Source organism: Schistocerca americana, chromosome 7 (genome assembly GCF_021461395.2).
Source record: "Schistocerca americana isolate TAMUIC-IGC-003095 chromosome 7, iqSchAmer2.1, whole genome shotgun sequence".
NCBI classification, from domain to species: domain Eukaryota; kingdom Metazoa; phylum Arthropoda; class Insecta; order Orthoptera; family Acrididae; genus Schistocerca; species Schistocerca americana.
In genome coordinates, this window is record NC_060125.1 from 484,430,533 (window position 1) to 484,448,408 (window position 17,876).

General features: G+C 38.6%; 1 protein-coding gene across 1 annotated transcript in view; it reads right to left on the minus strand.

The window, feature by feature from the left end:
* Positions 1 to 17,484, minus strand: part of LOC124623031 (O-acyltransferase like protein-like) — a 102,563-nt gene extending 85,079 nt beyond the window's left edge. The window contains exons 1-4 of the mRNA XM_047148823.1: positions 17,465 to 17,484; positions 16,251 to 16,345; positions 10,472 to 10,671; positions 4,473 to 4,633 (exon numbers count right to left, since the gene is read on the minus strand). Coding sequence (XP_047004779.1) covers positions 4,473 to 4,633; positions 10,472 to 10,639 — 329 coding nt within the window. The 5' untranslated portion in view covers positions 10,640 to 10,671; positions 16,251 to 16,345; positions 17,465 to 17,484. The remainder of the gene's footprint in view (positions 1 to 4,472; positions 4,634 to 10,471; positions 10,672 to 16,250; positions 16,346 to 17,464) is intronic.
* Positions 17,485 to 17,876: the final 392 nt, after the last annotated feature.

Sequence of the window (17,876 nt, forward strand, 5' to 3'; positions counted from 1 at the left end):
TTAGTCTTTCTATTATGTGCTTCTGTGAGAAGGTGAATAGCATGTGTATTTTTAAGAGTAAGTAGTGTTTATTATCTTTTTTTTCTAAATTGTTGCATAATTTTTTAGCATTAGTATCATATGTGCTGACTGTGTAACATAATGATAAACAGAAGTAACATAGAAACACTGTTTACATTATTTACATTCTATCTAGCTACTGTGGGTTAGTATTTATTCCTTGTTGTAGAGACAAACATAGGTTAAACTTGGATAGGGACAGCACATGTAATTTATGGTCGCAGGAACAAAAGGTCACTGTCCACAAACAGTTGGAAGCTGCATTGGCCACAGTCAACAGGCTTTACAGTGTTGACCTGGTCTATCGTGATGTTGAGGCTCCCGGGGCTATAGCATCACCTGAGATGTTGTAGTGCCTTCTGATCTGGCAGATCCACATTCATCTGAGTGTGATTAGAGAACAGTGGTGAGGCTGAGAATCTCAAGGGAGAAGGTGAAAGGGGATACTGGCTGGACAGCAGGTTTAAGGTCTTGCGCAATGCAGAAAGGATGTTTGAGACAGCATGGGACACCACCTCTGTTGGAATAGCGGTCAGCCATCTTTAAAGACCCAGAGAAGTAGACAGGAAGGGTTTGCTGGTGTCTGCAAGATCCAAAATTAGAAGGCTGACGGAGACCCTTAGGGAAATAACAGGGATGTCAAGAGGGAAGGCCAGTTTCCACTCTGTATGCTTGCCAGCGATCTCATCCAATATTTAGTGGAGACTCTACTGGTGGTTATGTAGCACACTTGGTATACGTGCTTGCAAATTGTGACTCAAGTCAACACTAATGACACCTGCCACCTGTGTTCAAAGTCCACCCTTAGTTCCTACACATGGCTGGCTGCATTGGTGAAGACAGGTAGCTAACATCATACACGGGCTGGAATCTGTGCTACCATTTTGCAGCATTGTTCCCACAAAATATCATCTCACTCTGGTTTGAACCACATAGAAGGCTTGAACCAGGGACTCAGTGATTCTGTGAATCTTGTATGCTGATTTCCAACTGCTATTATCATACGGAGAATCGTAACCCCCATCCCCTCTCTACACAGGCCAGGCAAGCACTACACACAGGAAGCTATTGCGAGGATAGTTGAGCACTGGTGGCATGCAGATGCGAGTTTGTTAGAGCAAAGAAATCTCTGTAAATAAATTTTTACATGGTCAAGATCACAGTCAAAACTTGTTTTTTATTGGACAGTTTTGACAGGTAAGAATGTCATCTTCAGATCTTTAAAAAAATTTTAGTTGCACATCACATTCCACTGAGCATTCATTACTCATGTCATTTTTAAATTTTAGTGGAGAGAATATTGCACATTCCACACAGGCTTGTCAAAAATAAAATTACAAACAGGTAAAATATATATATGAGTAAAATATATACAGCTAAAATGCACCTTGTGGAACTTGGAATGTCTACATATGTAGCATTCTTTTGATGCCTATCAATTGTTAAAATCCATAATATACAGTAAAATTACACATTTATGCCAATGTTTACATCCACTCCTTTGTAAGAGGTATGGTAACTTAATTTCTAAGTTTTAATCAAACATAAGTTTTTTGCCTTTTTCAGGTCTTTTTGTCTCTTGGTTGTCACTGACTAAACATTTCTAACCATAGATGAAATATGCTTCTCTTTTTACTCGCTGAAAACTTGTACTTACTGATATTTATAAGATGCAGTTGTGCTGTGACAACTTCAGTGGGGGCATATGTGTACTGAACTCAATATTGCATTGGCAGTAATTGTATCATACCTAAACAATAGGAAACAGTTTGTCTCTGTCAGAAACAGCACTCACAGTTGCAAGATAAAACAGGAGTCCCAGAAGGGTCTGTCCTTAGACCCTTCTTTATTATAATTCCTGTCCGTAATTTACCCCACTGTGAACCTAACTTTGTTATTTGTTATGCTGATGAAACGACTTTACTAGCTCAGCATGAGAAAACATTAGTTCTGCAAGATATGATGCAAGATGGCAGGGAAACAGCACTAAATTGGTTCTTACCAAATATACTGCTTCACAACCCTGATAACCAGTAGATTATACTAGGATTTTCAAAAGAGCTACAGTTGAGAGCAGTTAAAATTCTAGGAATTCATACAAACTCTAAGTTAATTTGGGAAACACACATCAACCATATCGGTACAACATTATCTTAAGCCAACTATATAATGCAGAAACTGAGAGGCTTAATAACAAAAGAACATTTAAGAGTAATTTATTTTGGACTCTTCAGTCACATGTAGGGTATGGCCTGCTGATATGGGGGCATTATCCTCACATCAGTGGAATTCTAATAATTCAGAAGAATGTGGTACTGGTAATGACTAATGCTGGTAGATTAGGGCACTGCTGGCCACTATTCATGCAGCTCAGAGTCTACTTTTTTTTCTTTTACAGCAAAATCTACACCTGTTTTGTCTGAAGCATTTTCTTTGTTTTTCCGCAGATGGCATTGTAATCGGAGGAACAGAAATGGTTACACAATCGTAATTTACAACATGCTTCTGAGCAGCCCTTGAATATCCAATGGCACATGGAACCCCACCGCCATGCTGCAAGAGTGGGATAAGTCAGTATTTCGTAACTTCTAATTGGAAACCTCATTCGCAATGTTGTATTCTTCCAACATATGAAACAGGGAACTACTCAACATGCCACCATGTCCATGTAGCAAACAATGATGTATCACAACTGGCAGTACACTGCCACCAGAGCTCATGTATTACACAGACATAGAACAGACAGGAACTCTAAACATTACAACACTTGTTCAGTGATTATTGCTTTCAAACCTACCTATCATTAGGAGAACAGACATGCAAGTGGATGATGAATGTTGCAACCACAGAAGAAAAAATTGAAATGATCCTGATTTATGGAGAATGTAGGAGAAATGTGAGGCTGTCGTTGCCTTGTATGATGAGCATTTTCCACAGAACGCTCACTCTCACTCTCTCTTTTACATGGTAGTGGAAGCCTTTATGCCTGATGGCAGCGTACAGACTGGCAAAAGGAAATGAAGCAAACATGTTACAGGAGAAGCAAATGAAATATCTGTACTCGTGGCAGTGCACCACAATACATATATAAGCTCCCAGAAATTACAGTGCAGTTCTGGTATGTCCTTAGGTAGTATTGTCACATATTGTCAGTAGGTAGTATTGTCATAAGTATCATTCATACCATGTGTCACTGCATCAAGAATTCATGTAGCCAATTTCTATAACCAGGTAGTACTTTGTAAATGGGCATGTCAACAAATGCAAATGAGAGGCTACAACCCTGTCTCCCTCCCTTCCCAACCACTGCTTCCCTTTCATGTCCCTCAACTCTTTATAACTGCCATCTGCTTTCTGTACAAATTGTAAATAGCCTTTCGCTCCCTGTATTTCACCCCTGCCACCTTCAGAATTTGAAAGAGATTATTCCAGTCAACATTGTCAAAAGCTTTCTCTAAGTCTCCAAATGCTAGAAATGTAGGTTTGCCTTTCCTTAATCTAGCTTCTAAGATAAGTCATAGGGTCAGTATTGCCTCACATGTTCCAATATTTCCACGGAATCCAGTCAGAGGAATAAAACATTGTGAGTGAGCCTCACAGCATGGAGGTGGGGTCCCACATGGCACTGGATATTCAAGGGGCACTGGATATTCAAGGGCCACTGATAGCATGTTGTACATTATGATTGTATACCCATTTCTATTCCTTCAATTACAGCATCATCTATGTCGAAACAAAGAAAATGCCTCAGACATTAAAAACTGGGGGTTCCCACTGAAGATTTCTAAGTTGCCCCCCACCATCCACACACAGAGTGGTGTGGGGAGTCATGTGTGGTATCACTGGATGTCCCCCTCTAAGGCAAACAAATTCGAATTACAGCTTTTTTTTGATCCAATATGTAGTTTTTGATTTCAAAATAAGGGAAAACATACACCACCATAACATCAGATGCAAAATAAAATTAGATATACCTTAGCACAGGATGGCAAGAACAGGGAATTCCCATCTAAGCAATGGCTTAAAAATATTTAATAAACTTCCATTGTCTGCTTGGTCAGCTCACATAACTAGCTATAGTAGCAAGCTATTAAACTTCTTATTTATTAATCCTTATGATATAATTGAATTTACGAATATAAAATCAAGTGAAATTAATTTTTAAGGTTTTCATTATGTTACATCATTGACTGTATTTATTTATTATTTTATTGTTTACCTATCATTTCTAGGTTCTATTTGGAATATATAATGTTCATTTAGTTTTAAGGTATTATTGAAAGAAAACATAAAGTGCTATTGATGTAAAATGCCTATTTCACTTCAACTGATCAATGGTAAATAAATAATCCAAATCAGTTGTGTTCTCTTGTTTCTAGAGGTGTCAGCTAGATAGTATTAAACTAACATACCTGAGGAGCCTCTGCAGAATTCCTGTGGCAATCCAAAATCCACCACGTTGTTGCACATCTCTCATGAAATTCATCGCACGAAGCATCCCACTTATCAGAAAGAATGAATCTACATTAATCATACTGTTCAGAAGTGGCATCTTTGGTATGTCACGTGTTGACTGAAAAAGAAAAAATACAGTAAAACACTTCCTGGAACTACAAATATTTGTCTTTTTACTTTTCTTGGAAATTGAACAATTGGTTTATTACTCTTTCTGTGTCACCCTCCTAATGAGTCCTTGGTTAGCAACTGACAATATTATGAAAAGGATAGATGGCTACTCACCCTATAGTTGAAATGCTGAGACACAGAGAGACACAAGAAGAAGACTGCTAAACAATTAAACTTTCAGCCAAAAAACCTTCTTCTGAATAAGACAACGTATACACACATGTTCATGCAAACACAACTCATATATACATGGCCACTGTATCCACCTGCTGAGATCATACTGCAAGCAACAGCGCATGATAGGAGAAGCAATTTGGGTGGTGGGGGTTAATGAGGAGGCTGAAGCACGGAGGTGGAGAAATTTCAGGATAGGAGTATAGGACGGTAAAGTGTTGCTTGTGGGAGCATACAGGGATATGGGGATGATGTGGAAAAAGGGTAGGGCAGCTAGGAGCAGTTGGGAGTTTAGATGGAATAGCAGTGGGGCAGGGGAGGGAAGCAAAAAAGGAGAGAAATGAAAAGGACTGTGGGTGCATTGGTGGAATAGAAGACTGTGTGCTGGAGTGGGAGCAGGGAAGGGTATAGGTGGGTGATGAACAGTGACTAATGAAGGCTGAAGCCAGGAGAGTTATGGGAATGTAGGATATATTGCAGGAGAGTTCCCAACTGCACAGTTCAAAAAAGCTGTTGTTGGTAGGAAGGATCCAGAGGGCATAGGCTATGAAGCAGTCACTGAAATGAAGAACATTGTGTTGGGCACTGTGCTTAGCAACCGAGTGGTCCAGCTGTTTCTTGGCCACAGTTTGTTAGTATCCATTCACGTGGACAAACAGCTTGTTGATTGTCGAGCTCATGTAGAACACATCATGATGGTTGCAGCTTAGCTTGTAGATCACATCAGTTGTTTCACAAGTAGCCCTGCCTTTGATGGGATAGATTATGCTTGTGACATCACTGGTTTGGAGAAGGTGGTGGTGGTGGATGGATGTATGCGACAAGTCTTGCATCTAGGTCTGTTACAGGGATACGAGTTAACCTTACATCCCTAAAAAGAACTGCAATTGACCACCTAAAAGCTTATCCCAACCTTATAATCCTACCTGCTGACAAAAGCTCCATCATTGTTGTTTTGAACCACAAGGATTACCTGGTAGAAGGATTTCACCAGCTGTCAGATTCATCCTGCCACAGTGACCCCATTCCACAAATCCAGCAGGATTTCCAGTCTTTTCTCAAATCCTTAGGCCCATTCCAGAACCTCTTCCCAGATTCTCTCTCTCTCTCTCTCTCTCTCTCTCTCTCTCTCTCTCTCTCTCCCTCACCCCTACCTCTGCCCACAGTCCTGCCTGTAACATTATTCCTAAAATCCATAAACCCAATTACTCAGCATGCCCCTTTGTGGCCAGTTATTGTGCCTCCACTGAGAGAATCTCTGTTCTTGTATAAAAACACCTTCAGCCTATTACCCACAACCTACCATTCTATATAAAAGACAGAAGTCATTGCCTCCACAAGTTCTCCACAGTTCCTGTTTCTTTCCCACATGTTGTCCTGCTCATCACTATTGATGCCATCTCCATTTGCACTAACATCCCTAATGCCCATGGCCTTGCTGCTATTGAACACTACCTCTCCTAAGATCCCTTGATGGATTGCAAACCTACAATCTCATTCCTGGTCACCACGACCAACTATATCGTCACCCACAATTACGGCTCCTTTGATGGTATCACCTACAAACAAATCTAAGATATAGCAATAGACACCCATATGGCTTTGTCCTTTGCCAACCTATTTATGGGCCATCAGAGAAACCCTTCATAACATATATAATCCCAAACCCCTCACCTGGTTCTGATTCACTGATGACATCTTTGTGATCTGGATTGAGGGTGATGGCACCCTACCCACATTGCTCCAGAACTCAACATCATCTCCCCATTCACTTCACCTTGTCATCCTCATCCCAAAAAGCCACCTACCTCAATGTTGACCTCAACCTCAAAGATAGCTACACCAGTACATCCATCCATATTGAGCATCCCAAACACTAGCAATAGCTCCACTTCAAGAGCTGCCATGCTTTCCACACCAAGAGGTCCCTTCCACACAGTGTAGCCACCCATGACCATCAGATCTGTAGTGATGAGCAGCTCCTCTCAAAATACACTAAGAATCTCACTGAGGCCTTCACAGACCATAATTAACCTCCCAACCCTGTCCAGAAACAGATTTCCCATGCCTTACTCTCCAGTCATCCACTACCTCCCAAAGTCTCACTGTCCAGTCAAAGAGGAACATTTCCCTCACGTCTTAGTACCACACAGGACTGGAGCAACTGAAATACATTCTCTGCTAGGTTTTAGACTACCTCTCGTCATGTCCTAAAATGAGGAATATACGACCCATTATCCTTCCCACCCCTCCCACAAAGATATTCGAGTTTGTACTGAACTTACGTAATATTCTTCTCCATCCACATTCAAGGCCTGCTCCCAACACCTTGCCTCATGGCTCATATTCCTGTAATAGATCTAGATGCAAAGTCTGTGCCATACGTCTTCCCACCACCCCCAACTACTTCAGTCCAGTCACAAGCATCACCTATCCCAACAAATGCAGGGCTACCTGTGAAACCACTCATGTGTCCTACAAGCTTAACTGCAAACCCTGTGCTGTGTTCTGCATAGGCATGACAAGCACCAAGCTGTCTGTCTCAGGGTGTATAAGTGGACAAGGAAAAAAAATTCCTGGATTTTTCCCGGATCTCCCGGTTAAAAATACACTTTCTCCTGGGTGAAAATACACTTTTTCTGTATTAAGTGACAGTACACTTTTCCTCAGAACTGTTAAACTTATGAATCATTTGAATGGTTATGGTTTTACACAGTGGCTTAGGATTTCCCAGCACTTTAGAAAACAAAACTCATAGGAAAAAAACACATTTTGGAAAGTTATTTGATGTGCAGCAACATGTACACTGAAAATTTTCATATTGCGAAAGTATAAATTCACATTCCACCAAACACCACATGTTACTCTCTGAAGCATTGAAATCAGTGGAGACTTCAATCATCCAACTATAAACTGGGAAAAATATAATTTTGTTAGTGGTGGACATGATAAGACATCCTGTGAAAATTCACTAAATACTGTCTCTGAAAACTATCTAGAACAGATAGTTAGGAACACCACTCATGTTGGAAATATCTTGAATTTAATGGCAACAAACGGGCCTGACCTCTTTGAGGATGTCCACATTGAAACTGGCATCAGTGACCATGATGCTGTTGTGAGAACAATGATTACCAAAGTACAGAGGACAACTAAACCAAGCAGAAAAATATATATATTTTCAATAAACTAGATTTAAAAAAACAGTAATGTCATATCTCTTTGAGAAACTTGAAACTTTCAGCACAGGCCAGGAGCATGGAGAGGAACTACGGGTCAAGTTTAAAAGAATAGTTAACCACGCACTGGATAGATATGTATCTCATAGAAAGTTCATAATGGAAGAAACCTTCCATGGTATACAGTCACTCTAAAGAAACAGAGAATACTGCTTAGTAGGTTAAAACAAAGTGCAGTCATGTAGATACAGATATGCTGAATGAAATGTGTTTGGCTGTCAAGAAAGCAACATGTGATGCCTTCAATGACTGCCATAGCAGAATATTGTCAAATGACATTTCACAAAATTCAAATCAATTCTGGTCATAAGTAAAGGCTGTTTGTGGCACCAAAGTTAGTGACCAGTGCCTAGCGAGTGAGACAAGAACTGAAATTCAGAGTAGCAAAGCAAAAGCTGAAATGCTTAACTCCATTTCCTAGTGTTCCTTTACAAAGCAAAACCCAGGAGAATTACCCCAATTTAATCCTTGTATCACTGAAAAGATGAATGAAATAAGTATTAGTGTCAGGGGTTTTTAGAAACAGCTGAAATTGTTAAAACTGAACAAAGCTCCAGATCCTGATGGAGTCCCTGTCAGATTCTATACTGAATTTGTGGCTGGTTATCCCCTCTTCTCACTATAATTTATTGTAGATCCCTCAATCAAAAAACTGTGCCCAGTTGTTGGAAAAAGATACAGGTCACACACATCTACAAGAAGGGTAGTAGAAGTGATCCACAAAACTACCATCCAGTATCCTTGACACTGATTTACTGTATAATCTTAGAACATAATCTGAGCTCAAACATAATGAACTATTTTGAACAGAATTACCACCTCAAATGCCAACCTGCATGGTTTCTGAGAACATCGATCATGTGAAACCCAACTCACACTTTTCTCACATGACATACTGAAAGCTTTGGATCAAGGCAACCAAGTAGATGCAGTGTTTCTTGATTTCCTAAAAGCATTTGACTCAGTACTGGATCTACACTTATTATCAAAACTACAATCATATGGGATATCAAGTGAAATTTTTGACTGGACTGAGGACTTTTTGTTAGGGAGAACACAGTATGTTATCTTCGATGAAGAGTCATCATCAGATGTAGAAGTAACTTCGGGTGCACCAGAGGGAAGTGTGTTGGGCTTATTCCTGTTCATGTTGTATATTAATGACCTTGCGGACAATATTAATAGTAGAATCCGGAATTTTGCACATGATGCAGTAATCTATAATGAAGTACTATCTGAGAGCAGTTACATAACTATTCTGTCAGATTCTGATAAGATTTCAACATGGTACAGAGACTGTCATCTTGCTCAAACTTTTCAGAAATGTAAAATTTTGCACTTCAAAAAGTAAAAACAATGTAGTAGTCTATGACTATAATATCAGTGAGCCACTGTTCAAATCAGACAACTCACACAGATACCTGGGTGTAACACTTTGTAGGATACAGAATGGAATGATCATACAGGTTCAGTCATGGATAAAGCAGGTAATAGAGTTTGGGTTATTGGTAGAATACTGGGGAAGTGCTATCAATCCACAAAAGAGATTGCTTACAAATTACTCATGTGACACATCAAAAAACATTGGTCAAGTGTGAGGGACCCATATCAGATAGGACAAACAGGGGATATTGAACATATACAGAGAAGGGCAGCATGAATGGTCATAGGTTTGTTTAATCTGTGGGAGAGTGTCACATAGATATTGAAGGAACTGAGACTCTTGAAGACAGACTTAAACTATTCCAAGAAAGTCTATTAACAAAGTTTCAAGAACCGGATTTAAATGATTACTCTGAGGGTATACTACAACCCCCTATGTATTGCTTACACAGCGATCATGAAGATAATATTAGAATATTTACTGTGTGCACAGAGGCATTCGAACATTCTTCCTGTGCTCCATACATGAATGGCACAGAAGAAACCCTAACATCTAGTATAATGGGACATTCCCTATGCCATGCTGCTCACAGTGGTTTGCAGAGTATTTTTGTATATGTAGATGTAGAAGTTGCAAACACACTGCCTGAAGAGAAAGCTCTACCTAATTCTGGTTAACAGCTGTAGACAAGAGTAGAACCACATGGTCACAAATATTGTGAAACCCTCCAGTTTGTAGAAATGAAAAGCAAAACACACGTACTACCCCCTTAAGTAATCATAAATGGATGCCTATGTTCCAATAAATTAAGATTCAGTGTTGACTCTTCTTAATGCTTTATGAGGACATATATTTTAGCATCCATCATGTGTTGAAGACTTTCTCTCACTTATTACTTTTATGTTAGTTGTCTTAAGATCAGATATATTATAATTATACTACCAAATGTAGCTCACATTCACAATAGTCATAATTACAAGTTCCATACCTCAAGAAGAATAACTTTATTGACCCATGGTTCCTGTGACATCTGGAGAATTTTATGGGTCATAATGACCCACAGAGCACTGAAAGCACGGATACCATCAATGCACGCAATGGAACTATTTGTGCGATGATTGTTCCAGAGATTCTTCCAGCTGCTACACAATGACATTCCTTTTGCTAAGTTAGCAAGTGAGTTAGATGCTGCAATAAAATCAGATCATTAAGTTTCACTAAGATATTGTATTCTACAAAGAGAGAATACTACAGAGAAATGTATAAAGGAGACATACCAAATCTGGATTAATTTTAAAAAATAACAGTGCAAAACACAATCTTTTCAATGATGCTAAGGGATGTGAATTAATTGACACATGATGTACATTTCATGGAATGCAGATAGGGTATAAATTGAAATATAGTTGACATACAAGTAAGAGGCATTGGAAGTTTTACTATGTGTGATGAAGTCAGGTTTTGATTAAAGGAATGGAAAAAGAAGCTGAGAGGATTAATGTTTGGGTTTTGTTAGTAGTGTTGCCATTAGAGCCAGAACAGAAGCTCACTTGAGAAGGTGGAAAAGAAAATCAAATGAATCCCATTTGAAGGGAACAATGTGGCATGAGGGAAACTAAAAATCTTAATCAAATGGGTAAAGGGAGATCCAAAAATTGATTCTTATGGATATGAGTCTACTGTCTTAAGCAGCCTCTCACTTGGGTGATACATGAAGCAGAGACAAATAAGAGAGCATAGAGAAATTACTACTTTTGAAACTATCTTTCTTCTTTCTTTTGATAGTGCCTTTGTCCTGCATTCGGCACAGGGTTGGCATGGTTAATGTGGATTTGGTGTGGTTAATTTTTAAGGGGTGGCTGGATGCCCTTCCTGCTGCCATTCACCAACTATCTCTCTTCTTCTTGTTAAACCAGATACACAACCAATGGCCACAAGTAGCTGTGTTAGGACATCTGTGTGGTTTTTTGTGTGTGTGTGTGTGTGTGTGTGTGTGTGTGTGTGTGTGTGTGTAAAAGAGAGAGAGAGAGAGAGAGAGAGAGAGAGAGAGAGACTACTATGTATGTGTGAGAGTGAGCTTCAACAAGAAAAAGAATCGTAGAGTGAAAGCTAGTAATGTAACTAAGCTGTTCTGTGTTTCTAAAAAATCAATTCCTTTTTATTTTATTTAATTATTTAACACATTAGAATATGAGAGATGATATAATCTGTCAACAAACAGTAGCTTATTGTCAGTGTTACATTCTGGATTCCAAACAATTCACATAGTACATAGTCGTAATTTAATTACTTACATGTCCCACTGAACATATTAGTGACAAACATTGTGAATTGCATCATACCAACTGACAAAAGCTTGCACAAACTGCCTAAAATATATTTGTATGGTTACATGCTGACCACTTACAGGTTTGTCATTGACCACTTATTTCTACCAAATAAATGTTGTGCAGAACAGAAAGAGTTCTTCACAGAAAACAAACCTGACATGTATTTGGAAATGTAACTGGTGTCTATTTGACATCTGTCTCTGTGGGCAGATTGTTCAAGAGTTTTTTAGTGTGTAAGAAGTTTTGTGGGATTCAGTTATTTTGAGAAAGCTTTTGACTCAGTTTCTACAAAATCTGCACCTTTCAGAAACATGATATTGATTCACCCTATGTTAACAGGGGAAAGTGTACAAATAAATCAATCCATCTAGAAGTAGTCTGACAGTACCCTTTCTGTGGATAGTAAGCTCAGGTGGAGAATGGCAGAACGGGAGTAGAATTCTTAGGGAAATCACAGCCATGAAACTAGTATTTTAAGCCAAGTGCAGAGATCAGCAGTATTACTTGTGATTTATGGTCTCTTGAGAATGATCTTGGAACAGAAGATTGTATAATAGTAGTACAAGGTTCAGGCAATAGTTTACACTGCAGTCCCAATCATACAAATGAAGATGATATCAGCAACAATAATCAGAGTATAAAGTCTTGTTTATTTTTGACACAATCAATTCTGATTGTGTCATAAAAAAGTGACTGTGTCAAAAATAAGCAGAACTTTGTAATAAGTCAATCACCATCCCTTAAATGTAATATCATATTTTCCAAAATAAAGAGAATGTTCCTCACACTAATAGAATATTGTGTCACTCTTCAAGCATGTAAAGACTCTTGTGCGAAGTGTTCTGTAGAACATGTTAATTCATAAGTTAGAAAATCACTTGAAGAGAGGGACACGTGGGTGTGACTTATGCATCATTCCTCATTTGGTTGCATCACATATGTCATGATTAGCAGCTGAATACTTCTAGTAAGATGTGTCTTGAATGTGTAATTATTAGAAGTATTCTTTGTGACCAAAGTAGTGTTTCCCCTATCCCAGTGAATTTCAATGTGTATCCCAGGCTTAAAGTACTCCAATAGACAGGGCTAAGTATTATAGTTACAATTAAATGCTACTGACCATACAAAATACTGTAGCTTGGATGAAGCCATCAATATTATAGAATAATCACTTAATATCTTCTATTAGAACACTAAAAGCATCATTAATAGGAAGGATGAACTTCTCACATAGAGGAAAATGAAGGGATATGTGGAATATCAGCAGATGTGTTGTACTTACCAAAACAATACATGGAAACCACTCAAATGAAACAGATGGATCTTGATGGGTATAGCTAATATTTTATTACTGTAGAACCAATGAGAGGATAGTGAGAGAGGCTAAATACGAAAAAAATAATGCTGGGAGTACATCTGCAGCCCTCCAGATTAAGGGATAATGTCTTGAACAGCTCTTGGGACACTGCATCAAAACAGTGAATTAGGAAACACATAAGCTAGTAGTAATGACAGTTTACATGCCAACATCATGAAATGTCTTTAATTTCAAACAGCAACTTGTGACAGATACTATACAGACCAGCACTGTTCCTGGGGACTTTAATATTGATTTCCTGTCACAGTACTAATTCAAGACACCTAAAATTGTTGCGGTCTAGCTTTCAGTTGTTTGCTGCACTAAAATTTCCTACAAGAACCAAAGACTTATGGCAAAAGCCATTGCCAATCTGTTTTTGGACTCAACTAAAAATGAAAGTGAACAGAGGCAAGTATGAGAAATTCATAACCCCAGATATTACAGTAACTTCTGGTAGGAAATGAGAACTTTGCTTAATTCAGAGGACAAGTTGCAATCAAAAGTTAATCCTTCATTATCGCAAGTATTGTCAGATCCTCCAGTATGCTATTTAAGAAAGGAAAACAAATGCACTGTGTGGAAAAAAAACCTCCAATAATTAAGAAAAAAAATTGAAAATTACAAAATAAAAAACAATTAACTGCATCAAAGGAAAACTTAATTGAGAAAAATGATAAATTATGAACATGTAACACATTAGCCTCATTTGCAAATAGAAACCAAACTTTCCCCAGGTTTCAGCCAAATAATTTGACCTTCTTCAGAAGTAAGTGACACTAAACTACTGCATGCCAAAGTTTGGCCATGTCAAGTAAAAAACTGTAGCACCGTAGTAACTTGTCATAATCTACATAACTTGGGCCGAAGAGAAACAGCAGGCCCCACTGCGTGGACGAGGTCGGTAGGCCGCGAGAGCTACAAGCGTTTAGGTCCGGTGCAGCTCTCGCAGCCCACCGATCTCGTCCGCACAGTGGGGCCTGCTGTTTCTCTTCAGCCTAAGTAATGTAGATTATGACAAGTTACTATGTTGCTACAGTTTTTTACTTGACATGGCCAAACTTTGGCATGCAGTAGTTTAGTGTCACTCGCTTCTGAAGAAGGCCAAATTATTTTGGTTGAAACCTGAGTAAAGTTTGGTTTCTATTTGCAACTGAGGCTGACGTGTTACATGTTCAGTTATTGCAGTTGCTGACAGGGCTGCACAATGTTAAAAATTCTTGGATAAATTATGAGAGAGAATTGTGGGCCACTACTAACTTTCAAGAGGGTAAATTTGTAGTACTGCTGACAGACACACATAAAGGTAAAAGTGTCACACTACCTAGCTTTAGGAAACAGTTACTTCACTTTCACATCTCATTACAGGTGGGTCTCCCTTACTGACCAAAGATCCTAAAACAGAAGCCAATGAGAAATATGTTGATAAGTGAACAAGAAAGCCTCAACAATTTTGTAGGTGTACTGCTCTTTCACAATGGATTAATACCAAATAAAATGTGACTTACTCTGCAGATTTGTCTTTTATAATGTTTTTTTTTTTCCTTTATAGTATGAAATGGCAATATAATTAGAAAAGATTAGATGTACAGTGTATTCAAAGCCTTTAAATAATTTTAATTAGAAGTGATAGCACCTGCATGAGCTGATCAGAACATACCAGACAGTTTCTTTAGACATGAATGTGGAGGGCTATAAAGCAACAATTGAAAAGCGTAGATTGCTACTTACCACAACGAGAAGGCATTGAGTCGCAGATGCAATGAAGAGACTGCTAAACTTCTAGCTTACAAGCAGAAAGTTCTTCAGAAGCAGAAAAAAACCACACGCGTGCGCGCACACACACACACACACACACACACACACACACACACACACACACACAACACAGACACACACACACAGAGAGAGAGAGAGAGAGAGAGAGAGAGAGAGAGAGAGAGAGAGAGAGCTATTGCTTATGGCTGCTCAGGCCAGTGGACTTTCCATTATTGGACTGTAAAGCAATGTTGAATGTAGCTCACTACTGTGTGACAGATGTAAATTTTGCATCAGGAATCTCTGTTCCAGATCACCACCAAAGGGCATTGAATGGCTAACCGATTTTCTTGTAGTGGTGATGTGTGGTTGACATTTATAAAAATTGGGAAATGTGCAAAATGCATCATTTATATGATACAATGGTAACACAGTGAAACATATGAGAAATGCATTAAGCAAATGGAACCATAAAAGCTACAACATAGTAGATAACCTCAAAAGGTATTGTAATTACCATATTGGCAGAGACCTTATCTAAAGTAATGGAGTATAGAGCTTATTTGTTAACATTAAGATAAGCTTGAACAACTGGTCCAGATATATTATTGTCTGTCTTTACAGCTAGTGGTTTCTGCTGCCACATTCTGTCTTCTATAGAGTACTTCCTATTTACCTATTACTATAACTCAGTCTGTATATAGCCTAAACATGTTTAAAACTGTCCAATTGTAAGCTTCTCACTTTCATCTTCTGTGAAACTTCTCTGTGTATGTGGCTGTTTCCTCATGCTGTTATATGAGCCAACATTTCGGCCACTGTTGCAAGTGACCTTTATCATGGCATGTTTACTACTGGACCAGTAGCTACACTTCACTAATGTAATTTCCCTGCTACTAAGGTCAATTTGTAATTTGTCACCAATGATGTCTGTAACACTATATCTAATTGGACAGAAGGTGTAAGGAAACAGGTAACTGAAAACCTTTACTGATTCTCGTTAATTCCTATTGGCTGGTGTCAGCAAATGATGGGAAACCAGTATTAGAAATTTTCTTTTCTTAGGGGGATAGGAACTGGCAGTCTGGAGGACACTGCAAAAAGATTGGTAATATCCAGAAAAGAAACTTTTTATAGTTAGGGTGGGAATATTACTTTTTTTGGAGGGAGGGGGGGAGGGGGGGATTCCATACGTTAAGCAGTGTTTATGGAACAGTAAATGGGACTGGGTTTTATCTAGGGATAGGTATGCTCACTTATGATTCATATATTAAAACATGAAATACATACTTCACATACATAATGGTGAGAAAATGATTTACCTTTTTCCTCTTCATTACGCTTTTGGCATGCTCTCACTACAAGGTCCCAGAATGTACACAAAACTATAAAAATGATCACCACCAGTATAGTTGACCTAGAAAATAAAACACATTTTAACTTCTATAGAAAATGATGTTAGGAATATAGAAATCACATGATAATTGCTACATATCAACTGAAAGGGGCATTGAGTAGCAGACAGGCACATAGGAAGATAGACACAGTGCTTCCTTACTCTCACAGTCCTCCCTCGGAGTTAGTTAACACACACACACACACACACACACACACACACACACACACACACACACACACACAGAGCACTTGTTTCCAGTGTGTGTGTGTGTGTGTGTGTGTGTGTGTGTGTGTGTGAAAAAGAACCAGCTGTCCACTGCTCCGTGAGTAGTGATTTTTATTTTTTACTTCTGTTGTATACAAAATAAAAAAGTTACTGTTTTCTACAAGCCTCATGCCCAAAACTAAGCAGAGTGAATAAATTTTAAAAGTAAATCATAGTAAGAAGGAGCTATAATAACAGCAAACAAATTTAAAAGAATGCAATATGCTGAAAAAATATGAATTGTGTAGAAAACAGATTACCCATAAGCATTAAAATTGATGTTACCAAAGGGAATTTATTCCTGTGTGCAGCTACCTGAGACTGCTGGCTTGGGAGCACAAAAACATATTCCAGCCTACAATGTGGTTGCATGTCTACTTACTCCATTATCACCACAACCCTAGATTCACATTTAGTGCTGCTGGTGAGAGACCGAAACAAGAGTGCCTGCTTTGCTTGCTGCCATTGCCACTGCTGGCCAAGTGTATTATACAACAGCACTTATTATTATTGCTGATGTAACAACAATATTGCTTGGCATTATCTATCAAGAAATTAATTCCCTTTGGCTTATTCAATAATACTAGAGAGATTTTTAGTATCATCCCTCTCTTACTATATCAATGCCTGAAACAGTGACAACAGAAAATAAGCATGATGGTAAACATACAGAGAAAGAACTTGTATCTCCAAAAGCCAAACAATGACTTTCAACAGTTCATAGCTGTTGTAAGCCCACTGTGTACTGCCACTGGCAAGGAAAGGAGGTGAGGGGTGGAGGCATTTTGTCCTGTCTAAGTACTGTTAAAGGAGCTACTAAAAGAGTTAAGAGTATAGCGTATTACACATATAAAAGAGTTAATGTGAACTTACAGAATTACAATGTCTGCTGTGCTCAGTGATGGCAATTTGGACGTGCATGATCCATGTGGAACATCTATTGTCAGCTTTAAGCCACATAGGTTCTCTAAAAAACTTGTGACAAATGCCGAGACTTCATCAGGATCACAAGATATAGGAACACATATTCCCCATTGAGTCAAAGAGAAAACTGGAAGGACCATTGGACCCTGTTCAAAAGGGAAAAAAAATATTAGCAGCAATACCATCATAATGAAAAGCTTAAACAATTTCATCTCTGCTGAAAATGAACCTTCTTAAGATCTTCTTGAGTTATTGGCTGGCTGAGTGGTGGTGTCACCATGTCACAATGGTACAATGAGTTTTGTAGCCATCATCTTCTGGCATAGATGATGGATACAAAACTCATTGAAACACTGTGACA